General features: G+C 41.2%; 1 protein-coding gene across 1 annotated transcript in view; it reads right to left on the reverse strand.

Annotated features, from left to right (window-relative positions):
* The window catches only part of LOC119889986 (multiple epidermal growth factor-like domains protein 11), a 159,830-nt gene that overhangs the window by 88,267 nt on the left and 54,456 nt on the right, over positions 1-17,107 (reverse strand). Inside the window, 1 exon segment of the mRNA XM_038700963.1 lies at positions 11,836-11,928. Coding sequence (XP_038556891.1) covers positions 11,836-11,928 — 93 coding nt within the window.

The raw sequence follows: 17,107 nt of genomic DNA on the forward strand, positions 1-17,107 counted from the left end.
CTAGCTTTTTCTGAGTTTTCAACCACCTCTCACAGCCTTCATCATTGAATATATTTTGCCTGGATGTCAAGTTAATTCCTATATATACACTTAGGTCACATGATGACAGCTGAACCACGTCCATGACAACTAAAAAAATGTTTTTCCTTGTCTCATTGTCAACAAATCAAGTCAAAAGGCCGAAACCAACAAAGTGGTAGTCCATCTCTTAATAATTTCTGACTTCCTGACGCTGTCTGTGGCTCGTCAGCTTTATTTAAACTGTAAAATCACCAACAACATGGTCCCAGTGCACTTAAAATAATAAATAATTATAAAATTTATAAGAAATCATAAAATACTAGGGGTGTGACGAGACTCTTGACCCATGAGACGAGACTTTAGCATTATTTTTAAGAAATCTTTAGAGCTGAATTACATTAAAATTCTCCTGCATTCTGATAACTTTTTCTGCTCCAGTTTATGGTGGAAATTTAGGTAAAGAGAAACACAAAATTCAGGTGGCAGATGCTGATTCAAAATCTATAGCCTAACTATAACAGAATATGAGTCAGTGCAGCTCTCAGTCACTCTGTGCTGCTTTCAGACCCGTTTCTGCTGTAGATCAACTTTTCTCTTGTAATATCATCCCTGCTGAGTCGTGATTTAGTCTTAAGTCATTTTAATTCAGTTATAAACGTCTGGACTTTAATAGCTCCTGTGTTTCAGCAGCACACACACGTTAACTTCAGCAGCTCATAAAGTGCTCACAGGCCCAAACAGAGCAGGATCTTTTCGTTTATTCATTTGTATTTAACTGCGTGAGACAACTGCGCGAGTCTTGTGAGACAGCTTTTTACCTGACGAGAGTATAATTTAATCTCACGAGATCTCATCACACCCCTGTGAAATACCCTCTCCCGAACTATAAGTCTTAGAAGTAAATCTTTAAAAACAGCAACAAATTTACTAATTTCCATAAAACAGCTGGTCACTGTAGTTTAAAAATAAATAAATAATTATCTCGGGCTTCTTTGATAGAACAGCTTAAGAGAGAGACAGGAAATGAGTCCAGGCCACTGCGGTTTAACCTTGGACGTAGTGCGCATGCTCTACCAGGTGAGTTAATCTGAGCCCAAGACCACGATAGTTCCCAGTTGGGAACTATTTTCAGCGGCGGATGAATCCACATGTGGTGCTCTAGTGACTCTTTGGGCCAGCAGGACGGTGTGTGTGGGACGGAGTCAGATTAAACTACAGTTGTGTGTGTTCATGGTGATGAAGGAACATGTCAGCCAGTGCAGCAGTGAGGCTCACTGATGTGGTTTTGGACAACAATGAAGCTCTGTGGCTCAGAGGAAGAAGGCTTAGTGACACACACAGGACTTGTTAGTTGATTCACTGCTGTTTTTTTCCGTGTTGCTTATTGTTAACTTCAGTGTGAACGATCAGTTCAGTTAAATCAACCTGGCCGGGAGCAGCACGGCTGAGTCTATTAGTGTCACTGCAGTAATTCTCACACCTCACAACTTGTTGTTAGTTTGTAATGTTACATGTTAAAGGAGTCACCGTGCAGTTCGGAGAAGAATGCTAAAGACACAGAAGCAGTTTGTTTTTCACTTTTGTGTTGTTTTAATTGCTGCTTTCTCTATGGCAGGGATTCTTAACCTTTCTGGCAGTCTGACCCCTTTTTTGAGGTTGAAAATATTTTGCGTAAGAAACCAGAAGACTAATCAGACCTCGCCAAAAACCAGTGATGAATATTTTAGGAACCAAGGCGTATTTGCTTAGTGTGTTGTCTGAATGTTGTGACACTGACCTTTGGAGTCCTACGTGCAAAGAGTGCAATAGCTTGGATCTGTGTTTGGGATGTTGTCAGTCCAGAAATAAAATGTATTCATTCTTCCCCACTCACTAGAGAAGAGCACGCAAGAATTACAAAAATGAAAAACATAAACATGGTGGTGATAAAAGGCCTTGTTTGGAGTGTCAGGGAACAAACACACTCGCAAACACAAATCAAAAGCGGAAGCCGAGGCAGAGTTGCACTGCAATGGATATGTATGGATTTTGTACAGTCGAGCCGAAGAGTGGCACCGGGAGATAAGGAGAGAGGCGCAGGAGAGACTGACGAGCGAAAAGAGAGAACAGCAGCGGAAGGAAAGCACAGGCAGCGTTATAATGTTGCACACCTTGACAGGCTTTCCCCAACATGGATGCCAGCGAGAAAGATTGTGTGAAACTTGGCTCTTGTGGGGACTTAGGCTGCGCGAGAGAAGCAGCAAAGAGAGGCAAATACATCACAGTAGGCAACTCAATGAGTGTGTGTCTGCCCACCTGCTGTTCTGCTTGTTTGTGAGCTGTCTTGCCTTTGTGTGTGTGTGTGTGTGTGTGTGTGTATGTGAGATACGTGTGTGTGTGTACATGTGTGTGTGTGTGTGTGTGTGTTGCTTCCATCTGCATGAGTCCAGCTCTGATAAATAGCATGTCTGGGCACAGTAGTGAGCGAGCGCCCACGCCATTGGCCATTGACAGCCGCGGTGTCGTCTCAGCTATCTACACCGCACCAACTCCACCTTGACACATTATCATATTTATAGGAACTTAAAAAACCCCAAAACAAACTGAATAGAAGGTAAAATGAGAAGATCGCAGGGTAAAGCGCGCCACAAACACCGGGATTAACATGCTCCCCCAGGTTTAGCTGTTTTCTACTACCTTTGCTATTTTTAAAGATGATGTGCAGGTTTAAAAACAACAAAGTGGTTCCAGCTAAACTGGCATTTAAAGACAAGTACTAAAACATGCCACATACATTCTCATTAGAAAAGTTTTTGCTCTGACTGTCAGAGTACATCCATTACAAGAGACAGAAACAACAAAAGTATTCTTTGCCGCCTCAAAAGCCGCCGGTCGCTCATCAGTAAAAGGCTTGGAAAGTGCTTGGGTATTGTCTGTTTCCATGACAACAAATGGAGACCTGCGCCAAATTCATCAATTATGACCGAGTAAAACACAGACATGAGATTTAGTGTGGGGTTCACAAAAGAGAAAAATACCCTGATTGCTGCAGTCGGGGTTTTGTGCACTTTGCCTGACTCCTCCTCCCAACTCGAGCGGAGAGGCCCCAATGTCCCCCCTAAACCCTGAGCCCTGAACCCTGAAAGTGATTGAGTGCAAGAGGCTGTGAGGGCTCAAAATGTTGTAGACGGGAACAGGACAGCACTTTGCCACTTTATCACGTTACCTTGACGTCGCTGAAACACGTTGCACACTTTTTATTTTATGTTTTTGCCTGATTTTTAAGTCCTGCAGGCTCTCGCCCTGCAGAGTGGAGGAGAGGTAGCCTAAATATCAATATAGATTTGTAATTAATCAATACGCTACTGTTGGTCAAACAGCATCATCGAGCAAAAACTAAAATAAAATAGTTGAATAAACTAAGTGTGTAATGAGGTGATTGCATTCATCTGACTTCATGTGTTCTATGCAGCATCTTAAGTTAAGAAAACTTTCAACAATATTAACATCAGCGTAGGTTTTCTTCTTCTCTTATAATGCGGATAAATGCCGTGATACTTCTCTCGCTTCCGGGCTTCCCCTGGTAACCCCCGTGTTTCACTGTGGGCAATTCCCTCAACCAAAGTCTGCAGAAATGTGGACTTACGAAAAGGGTCTAAAAAGGGCTGAAAATGTCCGCGAGAGAGCCCTCGCGCACTTGACGATTTGACAGTGGGACGGCCCTAAGCCCTCACGGACTTCTCGGGAACGCGCCTCAAAGTCTGTGAGTTTGTGAGGAGGCACATTGGGATTGGAGCAGTGAGGCGAGCTACCCAGAAACCCTCGTGTTCAAGCGTCATTTCCTGTAGTTGGTTCAGGTTACACTGTCACCTCTATCAAGCCAGAACAGGTTTCTTTTAAAAAGAGGACAAGAGTCCCATTTTCAGGTGCATGCTGAGGTTGTTTGGGTGAATCGAAAAGGCATTGCTCTCAGTGGGCCAAATGAAACAAGATAAAAGCGACTATTGACCTGCTCCAAACATCCTCTTGGGAAAATATATTTTTATATATCTTTTTGCTGCTGCTCTGCCTCTACTTTTACAGTCCTTATTTTATTTATTTTTATTTAACCAGGGTTCCCCCCTGTAATCAAGGATTTTTAACAAAAGGAACCAGCACCTCCAACCTGAGGGTCCTTTGCAATGAGTTTCAAGTACACGGGTCTTTCCCAAAACCAAAGTCACACTCGGAACTTTTAAGAGCGGCAGCCTGGTGGAGCGGGTACGAATACCTCTGCTGCTATCATATGGACTGCTCCTGATGGTCGCATATAGTGTGTGTGTTTAAGTCTGAAATTAAATTAAGCATTAGTAAGTGGCCATGGTGTATGACATGAGGCTCTACTCATAATCTAGCCTTGCAGTATAACACAGTAATCACACCCTGGAGGCTTTGAACACGGCTGCAAAGTTTTGTAGTTTGACCGCTGCTGGTGTTATGTCACTTACATTGGGTCCTAATGGGAACTAGTTTTTAAATGCATAGAAAGACGTAGGGTCCAGCAGACATTGAGGAACATTAGCATTCAACTGGAGTCGTGTTTCTGGCAACCTGGCTAATGTAAATCCAATTTTTTGGTCAAACAACCAATCTTATTATTTAGTTGTTAAATGCTCCACTATTTTATCTAAACTAAAGATTATTTATATTATTAATCCACCCATTGGTTTGTGCACTACCGTTTTGAAGCCTCGAATTTGGCATTTTGTCCGTCGCCATCTTAGTTTTTTTGGAACCTGACGTGACCATATTTGGATAAATTTGACCTGTGTAAAGTGTTTAGGTTGCCTAACCTTAATCGTAGCCTTGACCATAGTATATTTACCGCAAACAGTTACTGTAGAGTCAAATCTTTTTAACAACATGATTGCGCGTAATATTGGGTTTTGCAGAATTGTCCTGTTTGGCGATAGGGTTAAGAAGAAAATCAAGTACTTAACAAGACCACAATATATATATTAAAGCCGTTTCATTTGGGAGAGGGTTGAGAATATATTATGGACAAAACCCTTCATTTGGTGCAACTCTTGTGATCTAGATTTGGAAACTGTGCATAAACAAGATGTTTTTACATCTCGTACACTCAAAATCCATTATACACCATTATTCAGCTGGTATTTCATGTTTCTTGTGCATATAAAAAAAGTACAGAGTCAAATACCAATACACATGCAAGTAAACTAACACTTTGTCCTCACTGAAATTCATCAGTTCAAGTCTGAAGGTGCAGAAGTAATCACTGTTAATCAAAATGATTAATTAATTGCAAACCTAGCAACTTGCTTCTCCTCTAATTCTTTCAAGAACCTTTACCATCTAAAACTGCTTCTTTGCATTATTCTTTACCTTCATCTTCTCTGTCTTGCTCCTGATAATCTCTCTGATCATAATCACCATCTTTACATGATAAGTGCCGTCATAATTTCTACTCATCTACCGCTTACAGGATTTCTTCTTTTTCCCTACTTTTGAGGCCTACTTCCTACAGCTCCTCTTTTGTCTTTGCCTTCTCATTCCTGCCTTCCTCTCGTTGCTTCACCCCACTTCTGTCCGCGCTATTTATATTGCCTGGCAGAGCAACAAAGTTCTTCAACAGGACTGGAGTTTGGAGAGGAAAGGCGGCTGAGGCTCACACCAGCTAATCTGCTTAACTACAGGAGAAGACAACGCAAAGGACATCCTGTGGCCTTCTTTTCCTCAATGTCCTTCCTCAGTGAGCCCACTTGAAGTTTAAATCACTTGTTACTTAACATCCTGTGTTCTGAATTCTTCTGGTCTGTGCTCTGGGTTTCAAAAGGAAAGAAACCCACTCAACACAATCATGTAAAAACAGATTAATAATTCTTTACATGGAATCATGTCTCCAGGAAAGTACATTTATACGCTAGTAAATGGTCGTACTAAATACATTGTGCAGGTAATTGCTGCCTCAGTTATGTTGACTGGCAACTTTTTTTCCAGTCCAGTCATAGATTCTGCTTCCACACAGATGAAATAGTCAGGTGGTCGGGGAAGCGGTCGCTTGTAGTGAAGAGAATAATTTTTTGGCTTATGGTTTTAAAGAGGAAAGGCGTGCCACTTTTTACGGTTTTGGTTTAGTCTCACCGATGTTCTCAGCTGACCCTCACTTATATAAAAAGGGGTGGACAAAACAGCTGGAACACATATCAGTATAACGCAATGCAAATCAACAGCACCACAAACTACATCCTCCAAATTATCATTCAGTTGAATAAACGCCTCTTTAAAACATCACAACCTTCATGGATGGAGGATTTATTGCAGGAATGTATTATTTTCAATAGGTGATCCTAATAAATTGGAGCGTATATTTTGTTTGATTGCTTGGCTTCTTTTTGAGAAAGCACCATTTTTTATTTATTTATTTATTTTTTTACAGACAGGGTTGAATACCCCTCATTAACAGATCGCAGCTGTACTTTATCTTCATGGCTCATCAGGGTAGTTTGTAATATTCCCCCCTTAACTCATCTGAATTGGAGGAGCAGGTGTTGTCCACCAATCAGGATCCAGCAACGCGTCTGTTCTGCCTGTGAGACATTAAGCCTTTAAATGCATTCAATACATGCCAGTGCAGCTCAACCAAATGTATTTGCGAAACATCATGAAGAACACTGCTCTCATCCTGAGCCGTAGTATATTAGAAAACAAAACAATAAAAAAACAAAACTGGTGCTGGCTTTAAATCTATTACTGGCTACGGGATTAATATCCTCTGACCAATCACGTAAGAGCGTGCATAAAATAAAATGAAGTCTCTGGAGGAATAGGCTCAATATCCCCACGGGAGGGACGATTCAGTCTCACAGTGCAGCATCTTGATAGCAAATTACATTCATCCACAGGTAACGAGCAAATTCTGATGCAAGAGGAGGCAGAGTTTTCACGATTTGGTGTATTAATCTAACACGGGACAACGGTAAAATGTTTTTTCTAGTCTTCAGATTGACCTGTCACACAGCTGCACTATCTGCAAGGCGAGGTGTGATACTGAGGCACACGGAGTTCTGCGTTACCACTAAAATAAATAAGAGCTAAATAAGAAAGAAAAAGAAAAAGAAAGTTAAAGTCCAGAGTAAACCCGACACACTAGATTGAGTTGATCGACATACTCCATCCTCCTCTGCCCCTTAGCCTAAGTAGTGGTAGATTTACCTAACCCCTGTCTTGGATTGGCCTCAGTCCCTCGGCACCTGGGCAGCAATAAAGACAGGTAAACAATGGGAAGTATGGAGCACACCAATAACAAAGCGGGACTAAAGGGGCTGTGTGACTCATTAAGTGCCAATAGTAGCCCAAATCCCCCCAACTGCACACACATTCACCTGTGGTTTATCCTGAGGTGGACTCACGACAGCCGTGAGGGCAGTCTGAGAGTTTGAGGAGCTGAGGAGTGGAACCAAACGGCGGTAATGAGATGGATATTGAGGTGCAATTCATAGTTTTCAGTCAAGTGACATGCGCGGTGACCTGGAGGGCAAAACAACAGACCAACATAGCGGCTCACACTGCGGATGCCACGTAGAGATGCCGCAAAAGCAGCTGAAATTTATTCGGATCACCTTTCAACTTAAGAAAAAGAAAGCTATGAACACAAACTGCAAGTGTTGGGCATATCCGAGCCATTTAACGTTACAGCATCCGTTGCCGCATTTCTACCGTTAAATACAGCCAGCTCCCTGCCGCCACTCGACTGCGGTATGTTTCAATTTAACGTGTGGGGATTCCCTCACCTGACACAGCTCAGGCTCGTCTCCTCCTCGATTGGTGCATTCGAAAGCACAACAACCATCAAGCAACTCAAAGTAACAGTGTATTACTTGCTTATTGGTTGGCAGGCAGCGGAAAATAACAAATTTTTTGCCTTCCAAGGGAGTTGTGAAAACTATAAAAAGCTTCATTTCCAGTTTAAAGGTGCAGTCAGTACAATTTCTACCGTTTGGTACCACAAAACTGACCTAAATGTCTTCAGTTTCTGAAATTTTAAGGTTTCAAAACTTAAAATTTAAAATGAAATTTAAACCCAAGAACACGCTAAAACAGATGCTGGTACACCCCAAAGACTGCACAGCCAAACACAAGAAAAGCAATCTAGTGTACGCGACCCAGTGCAGTGAGGAATGCACTGACCTGTATATTAGGGAAACTAAAAAAACACTACACAAACTTGGCCATGGGTGGCTCTAACGACCAGGACGACTGTCGTCACCACAGCCGGGAGCGCTAACGAACCAGTGGTATCGATGATCCTGGCAAACGACCCCACAGAGGTTAAATGTCATTTCAGAACTAAAGACGTCTCTTGGATGAGGGATGTGCAATTGCCCTTGACTTTGACCTTCTTTGGATAACTATGACCTGAATGAACCTTCACAGACATCTTGTTTCATAACTCACTTTCTGGTCTAAAACAAAACCACTCTGCTGCTACAGTACGTCAAGTTTAACCTTTAACCATCATATTCATCTCAGGAATATTTCCAAAACATCTGTGCTCTCTGTTGTGCCCACATCTTTACAGAGACCTGCCCCATCAACATCCCGGATCAAGCACTCGGCAGGTGGTCCATGTTCGGAGCTGTCAGCGCAAGACTCCGGCAATTGAGAGGAGGTGGACTCTGTGTTTTGCATCAAAAGCAGTCAAGATGGACTCTAGTTTCCTAAAGGTCAGACTGTTTATTGTGAAGATAAAACTTTCATTTTATCATCTGGTTGCTGCTCTTTACATTCACCCCAGTCAGGTCACAGGAAAAGCCATTTCGTCTTGATTTAAATCAAAACCTGGTGATAGAGCATTTTGTGTTTGTGGAACAGCCTGCCTGTCTATTATTTTATAAGAATAAACACAAGAGGGTTGTGTGTAGGGCTGGGCAATAAAACAATAATTATCGCAATATAATTTTCCTGAATATCAATACAATAAATATTCAACATATCGTCAATAAATATTTGCTTTAATTCATTTGAATCACAAACAAATTAGCACCCAATTTTTCTATTAAAATATTTATTTTGTTGAACAAAGAGGCCTGAAAAAAGATTAACTAATCATATTTGTTGAAAAAGATAATAGTTTTCAATGTTCTGACTCAGATTTGCGAAGTGATCCGCTGTTTGGCATCAAGTGTTTGTCACATTCTGACCATAAAGAACAGTTTAACCAAATAATTAACCATCTGGTTTCTTCAATTTTCACTCAGGAGCAAAAATCTTAAAGGAAATAATGATTTGACATTTATCATGATAATTATCAATATCGAATGATATGAAATGGTTTTTTATCGTGATAACATTTTTGGCCACAACGCCCAACCCTAGTTGTGTGTCTGCATCTATGTTACACAGTATGCATAACATACTTTTTACACTTGAATTACTCTGTATAACACTATAAACTGCTTTAGATTGTGCTCTAAAAATAAACCTCAACGAACAGCAGATGATTTTGTTCTGAAGCCAAACAAACAGATTTAGATGTTCTACTTGCTCCTTTAACATTTTTATAATGTCTCTGCATGAATTAGCTTGCGGATTGACCTCTACTCTTTATCACCACATCAGATGACTTGGTGTCCCTTTGAAATGCCAAACTCTGATCATTACGTGTGCCCCCGTCACCAACAATTAAAGCTGTGGTAGGCAACTAGCAAAAGACTGCTAGATCCCCCCCCCCCCCTCCCTTCAGGCCTCCCTCCAAATCCTCACTTTGTCTGGACTGAATGAAATGACTGGCCGTGCTCGACTGTCCTGTGACAGCCACAGATACCAGATTGTTTTCATTTTCGTGCCAGAGCGTTTGATTTATTGATTGCTGTCGTGGATAATTTCAACAAATATAACAAAAAATGCTTGTGGAATAAATTGCCTACCCCAGCTTTAAATGTTGCTCCAGCTCCAGGTTTAATTTGTGTACATCAGGGATGAAACAAGAGTGTGTGAACCAAAAGATCTCCCCAAACAGCTTGTGCATGCCAGTTACCTTTGACAAACTATGGTTGCAGGCGTAAATAAGGCATTAAAAAAAAATTGTTGTTGCCACAGAACCGGCTGACACCTACAAACACTGAACAAAAAACACACACAACACATGTTATAGCCTTGGCAGCCTGAAAGGCAGACTGGAAGAGACTCCGTCCAACTTGGTCTGATCACCCGATAATATTCCTAATCAGGTCTACAATCATAATGTGTCCCTTTCTTAAGGTGTCATCTATGATCCTACTGACTAGACATCGCCTGTCCGATATTATCAGCTGATATTTGTGTATCACAGACATGTTGGTGTCAGCGTACAGTATGTTAGCTGATAAGTAACATGTCAGTATAGAATTGCCAGACATATGTTTAATCGAGTTTAGATAACTGTGTGTCTCTTACGTAGTCTGTCCACCAGAGAGAGTTTATTTTTAACTGTAAAATGTCCCTCTCAGTGTACACTCACTGGCCATTTTATTAGGTACACCTTGCTAGTACCAGGTTGGACCCCTTTTGCCTTCAGAACCGCCTTAATTCTTCATGGCACACTTTCAACAAGGTGTTGGAAACATTCCCCAGAGACTTTGGTCCATATTGACGTGATAGCATCACGCAGTCGCTGCAGATTTGTCGGCTGCACATCCATGATGCGAATCTCCCGTTCCACCGCGTCCCAAAGGTGCTCGGTTGGATTGAGATCTGGTGACTGTGGAGGCCGCTGGAGTTCAGTGAACTCATTGTCATGTTCAAGAAACCAGTCTGAGGTGATTTGAGCTTTGTGACATGGTGCATTATCCTGCTGGAAGTGGCCATCAGAAGATGGTACACTGTGGTCATAAAGGGACGGACATGGTCGGCAACAATACTCAGGTAGGCTGTCGCGTTTAAAAACAATACTCAGTTGGTACTAAGGGGCCCAAAGTGTGCCAAGAAAATTTCCCCCACACCATTACACCACCAGCAGCAGCCTGAACCGTTGATACAAGGCAGGATGGATCCGTGCTTTCATGTTGTTTACGCCACATTCTGACCCGACCATCTGCATGTTGCAGCTGAAGAGCAGACTCATCAGACCAGGCAACGTTTTTCCAGTCTTCTGTTGTCCAGTGTTGGTGAGCCTGAGTGAACTGTAGCCTCAGTTTCCTGTTCTCAGCTGACAGGAGTGGCACCCGGTGTGGTCTTCTGCTGCTGTAGCCCGTCTGCTTCCAGGTTCCACGTGTTGTGCGCTCAGAGATGGTATTCTGCATACCTTGGTTGTAGCGAGTGGTGATTTGAGTTACTGTTGCCTTCCTGTCATGTAGAACCAGTCTGCCCTTTCTCCTCTGATCTGGATATTTTCTCTTTTTCAGACCATTCTCTGTAAACCCTAGAGATGGCACGTTCAAAGTCACTTAAATCCCCTTTATTCCCCACTCTAATGCGCTGTTTGAACTTAAGCAAGTTGTCTTGACCACATCTACATGTCTAAATGCATTGAGTTTCTGCCATGTGATTGGCCGATTAGCTATTTGTGTTTACAAGCAATTGTACAAGTGTACCTAATAAAGTGGCTGCTGATTGTATATCTTGGTTACAGTTCATTAATAACCCAATTTAAATGATTGTTTGTTTATGTTATGTTTACGTTAAACATATATATATATATATATATATCTGTTTTGTCCACATATGGTGTACTAATTTATGTAAACGTGAGGAAAAAGATGAAGAGCGAAGGCAAACTTCAGCCCTATAGAGCCTGTTAACTTGAGCTTTAACACTAATTGTGAAGTGAAGCAAGCTGCTATAATTTGTACTCACCACTGGAGCAGTCCAGTCCTCCCCAGCCCGGCTCACATTGGCAGGTATCAGGAGAGACACACCGTCCGTGGGCACACTCTTCAGTACACAACGCTTTGGAGAAAGAAGAGGACACCAAGATTAATGCGAAACCCCTGCTTCTCTCCGACTGTCTTCTCAACGCTGACAAATTACCAACACCCTGTATACTTTTACAGTTACAGTCCCTAAATCGTGCAAGTTGAGTTGTAGGAGAAACTCTGAAACATAAACGGTGATCAGGTGTCCTCATCCAGCATCAGATCATGGCTCTTTTATTTATAGCTTTAATGTTAGACTGCAGTAATGTCTCAAAAACAGAAATAATATAGTCTGTGTGTGTTACTTTACAACTGCTCATTACACTTTCTTCAAAGGGCTGTTTCCAAAGTTTGATGCTTATCTGTGAATATCTTATTGCTTGGGTGATTTGTTTCACATTTAACGGTTGTGCCTCTCAAGTCAAGTCACATTTACTTATACTGCACATTTAATACAATTTAAGTATGAACAAAATAGATAATGAATTTAAATTAAACATACACACCCACACCTAGAGAGAAGGACGGACAGAGAGATGGAGACACTTTAGCTATAAGCCTGAGAGAACAGGTAGCTCTTAATCCTGCTTTTAAAAGACAGTACAGTTGTTGTGGTACATCTTATATCATCAGGCAGTTTGTTCCAGAGAGTGGGCCCATAATAACTGAATGCACTTACACTTACACAATTACTACTGATCATGAGTACAGTTAGGAGACGCTGTCTAGTGAGGCTACATACAGACCGCCTTAACTTACTGGTAGAGGTTGTCAGGGCAGAATGCAACCTGAAAGGAATACCTGCAGACAGTACTCAGGGCTGCAAATATTACTTTTCTTGTTTTGGGTAAAAACAAAACAAACAAATAAACATTAAAAGCATTTTTTGTGACATTTTCTCTACACAGCAATCAATAAATCAAATGACACAAAAATACGGTCTCTGTGGCCATGCAGGACTGTAAAAAGCAATAAGGTCAATCATTTGCTTTGGTCAGAATATAATGATTGGCTGCCTACCTGCACTCACTGTACATGAAGATGTGTTTTGGGGGGAAGTGGCTTTGGAGAGAGGCCTGGAGGGAGGGGGACTTTCAGAAATATAAAGGCTCATTGCTGATCAGAAGGAGGTTCTGCTTGTTGCCCCATGATTATGTAAAATACTGGGCCTCTCTCCTCTGCTGCTCACTCCAACCTGCATAGTTTATGGAGAGTATTTAATCCCATCAATCCCATGTTAGGGAGCCAATCAGATCTTGTTTTTTTTACAAGTAAGAAATAATATTAAACAGATCTGTAGCTGCTGAAATTAAAAAGCCTGTGCAAGCAAAACTTGGTGTCTGTCTGACCCGTTCGATCCGTTGATCGAGCTTGTGAGGCCGTTACACCCAAACTTTGGACCGCTCTTACTGTCTGCTGATTCTGCGGTTTTGTTCAAAAGGCAGCTAGAGACTCTTGTTTAGACGGGCAGTATGCAGCAGGGGCCTCATTTAAACTGTACGTGTGCCCAAAAGGCAAAAATGGCGTACGCCAAAAAATATTCAGAACGTGCGTACGCACACCTGTAAGCAAGTTCCCTTTAAAAATCACAATCAACTTGAAATGTGGGGCATGTGAGGGAGCTCCATGCCGGACCCTCAAAACGCAAATAGTTGCCTATAAATGGTACGCATGGTTCAGAGTTTGGAGGAGGACCGCACATTCTCCCGCCAAGTTTGTTTTTTCTAGATCACGTTTCCAGCCCCGTTTTGTACGTACGCACCGTTTATAAATGAGGCCCCCGGTCTGCATTGTGTATTTTTACTATGTGCTGTGTTTTTAGTTTGCGGCTTCATCTTCTGGAATTTCTTTCTTGTGTGTTACTGTTTTTTAAAAGCATTTTATAACTTATGTCAGTGAAAACAACAACGTTTACCTATAATCTAGCTGTCTCTTGTTAGTTTCTCCAACGTTGCCTACCCTCGCTTGAATAGTGCACAGGTTTACATATCACTTAGATTTTCTGTTATACTACCATTATTATAAAGTTTCATCCCCCGCACTCCTGAAACCTATGGCCATGTGTGATTGCAGCATTTTCAAGGTGTTTTTTTTTCAGATGACAGATTCATAAAAGGCCACAAAGATAATGGATTCAGTGTACAAAAGCCTTAAACCGGTGCAAAGTACCCCCTTTTCAGTGCTGCACCTTAGAGAGTCATTGTTTCTCATTGTTTGTGAAATGACAAATTAATATATCAACGGGGCACAGATTAATCGATCGAGAGTACAAATCGTGAGCGGCTGTTAATATGTATGTATTTACCAACCTAAAAAAAATCAACACAACTCAGATATGGTAGGATGCTACCAGACGGTCTGCTGATAGCATGTAATGCATATTATCTGCTTCGTACAGCAAACAGATAAGGCAGCACTGACTTCTTCATTTTCACCTTACGCTTTTCTAACCGATGTAATATTTCATTTCGACACCACCTTACAGTTGAGAGCTGTCACACACTATCTGAAGGTTCAAAACAAATGACTCTATCACAGCATAATAAATGATGCAGTGTTTTCACAGGGCTGCCGTGTCATTATCTTGTTCAGCGATTAGCTTAGAGGCCAAAGGTGGTCACGAGAAGGCGTGAGGAAGAGGAGGAAGGGAGAAAAATTAAAGAGACAAAGAGGAAAAATAAACAGGGGGGGAAAAAAACCAATAGAGACTGAAGAGACAGACAAAAGCAAAGAAGTAGTGAGCAATAAAGACACAGAAAAGACTAATGGCACGCACACACAGACACACCAATCGCTCTCTGTATCACAAATAAAACCTAAAAGTGAATCTGAAAGTGAATCCCTCCCACTGACTTCAAAGAGAAACACCTAAAACTTTAAAACAATGGCCGTCAGAATGACTTTTAATAATATAAACTTCCCTTTTTCACATCCTATTATTATGTCATTGCACCATAAAGAGTCTTTTATATTGTATAATGTAATGTACTATATGTATCTATAATGTTGTTTAATAATATTTAGTGTCATGTAGTGTCCTACCTGACGCTAACTATAACTCTACAGTACTCACACTGAATGTTCATTGATCCATATAGCATTTGTGTAAATGTTTTTGCCAAGGTTAGGTCTTTGGTAAAGTCTCTTTGTTGTCTCTCTATCCATATAATTTTTAACATATAGATATACTTAAGGATCTAAACTTGGGCATAGATATCCATGAGTGATTGGATGATAATTTAACCGAGCTACCTCAACCTAATTTAACAGAATGATGACACAAGCCAAGTTTCCATCCAGATATAATTAAAATTTTAACCACATCTCCAGAACAACTGGCAAAAGATAACGCTACTTAATGTGTGTTTCGATCCACTGCCACTGTTTGAATATTATGAGTTGGTCACATCAAGACAAACAGTTAGTGGTGGTAATCCTGCAGAGGGGTGCTTTTAAACCGCGGCAGAAGAAGGCGGCGTAGTAACTTAAGTGAAGGCTATCAAATCTCAAGCATTAGAAAACCACGTGGAAAACCGGATGGAACGGATGGAGAGGTTCTTCAATACTCATGTTCTACTTGACAGAAGTGTCACAAAGCTGCATATTTACGCTTCATGCGCATCTCGATTTATTGCACTTAGTGGCAGTTTCTTCTTATCGATACGTCCGCGAAGCATAAAATGTTTTTTGTGCAAATTGCAAATGTGCATAAAAAAGTTGGATGGAAACTCATTTACTATCTATTTGTAGGAAGGATCCTGATGAGCATCTGCAGGAAACCCAGTTTAAATTGACGCCACACAAACAAATGTATTTAAAAAAGCCCTGTAATATGTTGAATGTCAAAGCTAAATGTTAAAAGGAAGCATGAAAACTCATTAAACAGGTTAAAGAAAGTATGAAAGTATGTGCTACTGGGGGATTAAGACACCAACCACGAACCACAACATACCCTGGTTCGTTTCCTCCCCTCAGGCCCTGTCATCTCTCAACTGTCGGCTATGTGATGAAGTCTTAAAATCCCAAGCATATAATTAAAAACTATATATGTATATCTGCCAGCGATGTTACAGGTGTACCCTGCCATTTGACGCATCCCTCAAAACCCCACATTGCTTAATGGAATGACAAATCTAAGCAAAACCAGCTTTATTACCATCTGTGTCACTTGTTAAAAGTGAAAGACTGAACTTTATGTAACATCCCCTCCACCTCATTTTGGGAGGATCACTTGTGTATCACAGTATGAATACTGCATCATACATCAGGTAGGGATTGTGCTGGGAGAAGACGGGCTGACAGCTTGGAGACTTTAGCTCCTCCATCACAGAGATATGATGTGCTGCTGCTCTGGTTCTCTGTTTGTGCGACTGATTTCTCTCTAACAGAAACAGGCGGCTTGACTTGTATAAATATATGTGCACAGGAACAAATGAACATCACATAAATGAAAAAGAAGGCCTCTTTAGTTTCTGCATCTGTATGCTGGGACTTGTTGGATGTACACATGCAATATGCAAGCTCATACACACCCAACTAATCCTGCATCACACACTTCCATGCTATTTTTTAACTAAACTACACAGTTTAAGGCTATGAGGTGCAATTTAAAATCAGCACAGCACACAAAATTGAAGTGCTGAGTTTTGAAAGTTGCAAGGAAGTATGCGAGCAGGGAGGAAAAGTGGGTACAGTGGATGCGGAAGTGAGACTGGCCTCAGTAAAGCTGGGTTTTATGGTAGTTTAGCCACAGAGGGGTCGTCCTCTCTAAATTTATAGTGGCAGTGTGTTAACATTTTACAGCTTTTTCTTGCATTAGGACAGGAATCCTCCCAGACACATGTACTTGGCACTGCATGCTGAGTAAAGATTTATACTAACGGCTGGTAAAAATTTCTGCCTGTACTACTGAAAGCTTTACGTTTGCTCAGAAATACAGCAGACACTGTGAACAGGACTGGTGTATTTCACTTGTGGCAAATGTGGCTCAGTGTAGGATTTGTCTGGACTATTTCCCATTAAAAGCAAGAAACATTAGAAACACTGTTGAATATTAAGAGTTAACTAATTCAGTTTAATGTTTAACAACAAACTAGGGATGTCAGTCTCACAGTCGTATATACGACACTGTACACTGTAAGGTTATAAACATAACCTTAAAGTGTCTTAGACACAGCAATAACAACAGGACATCAGTAAAGAAGGATCTACGT

This window comes from Micropterus salmoides, unplaced genomic scaffold (genome assembly GCF_014851395.1).
Source record: "Micropterus salmoides isolate LMB-PRFRI ecotype aquatic unplaced genomic scaffold, ASM1485139v1 Ms_hic_scaffold_6, whole genome shotgun sequence".
NCBI classification, from domain to species: Eukaryota; Metazoa; Chordata; class Actinopteri; order Centrarchiformes; family Centrarchidae; genus Micropterus; species Micropterus salmoides.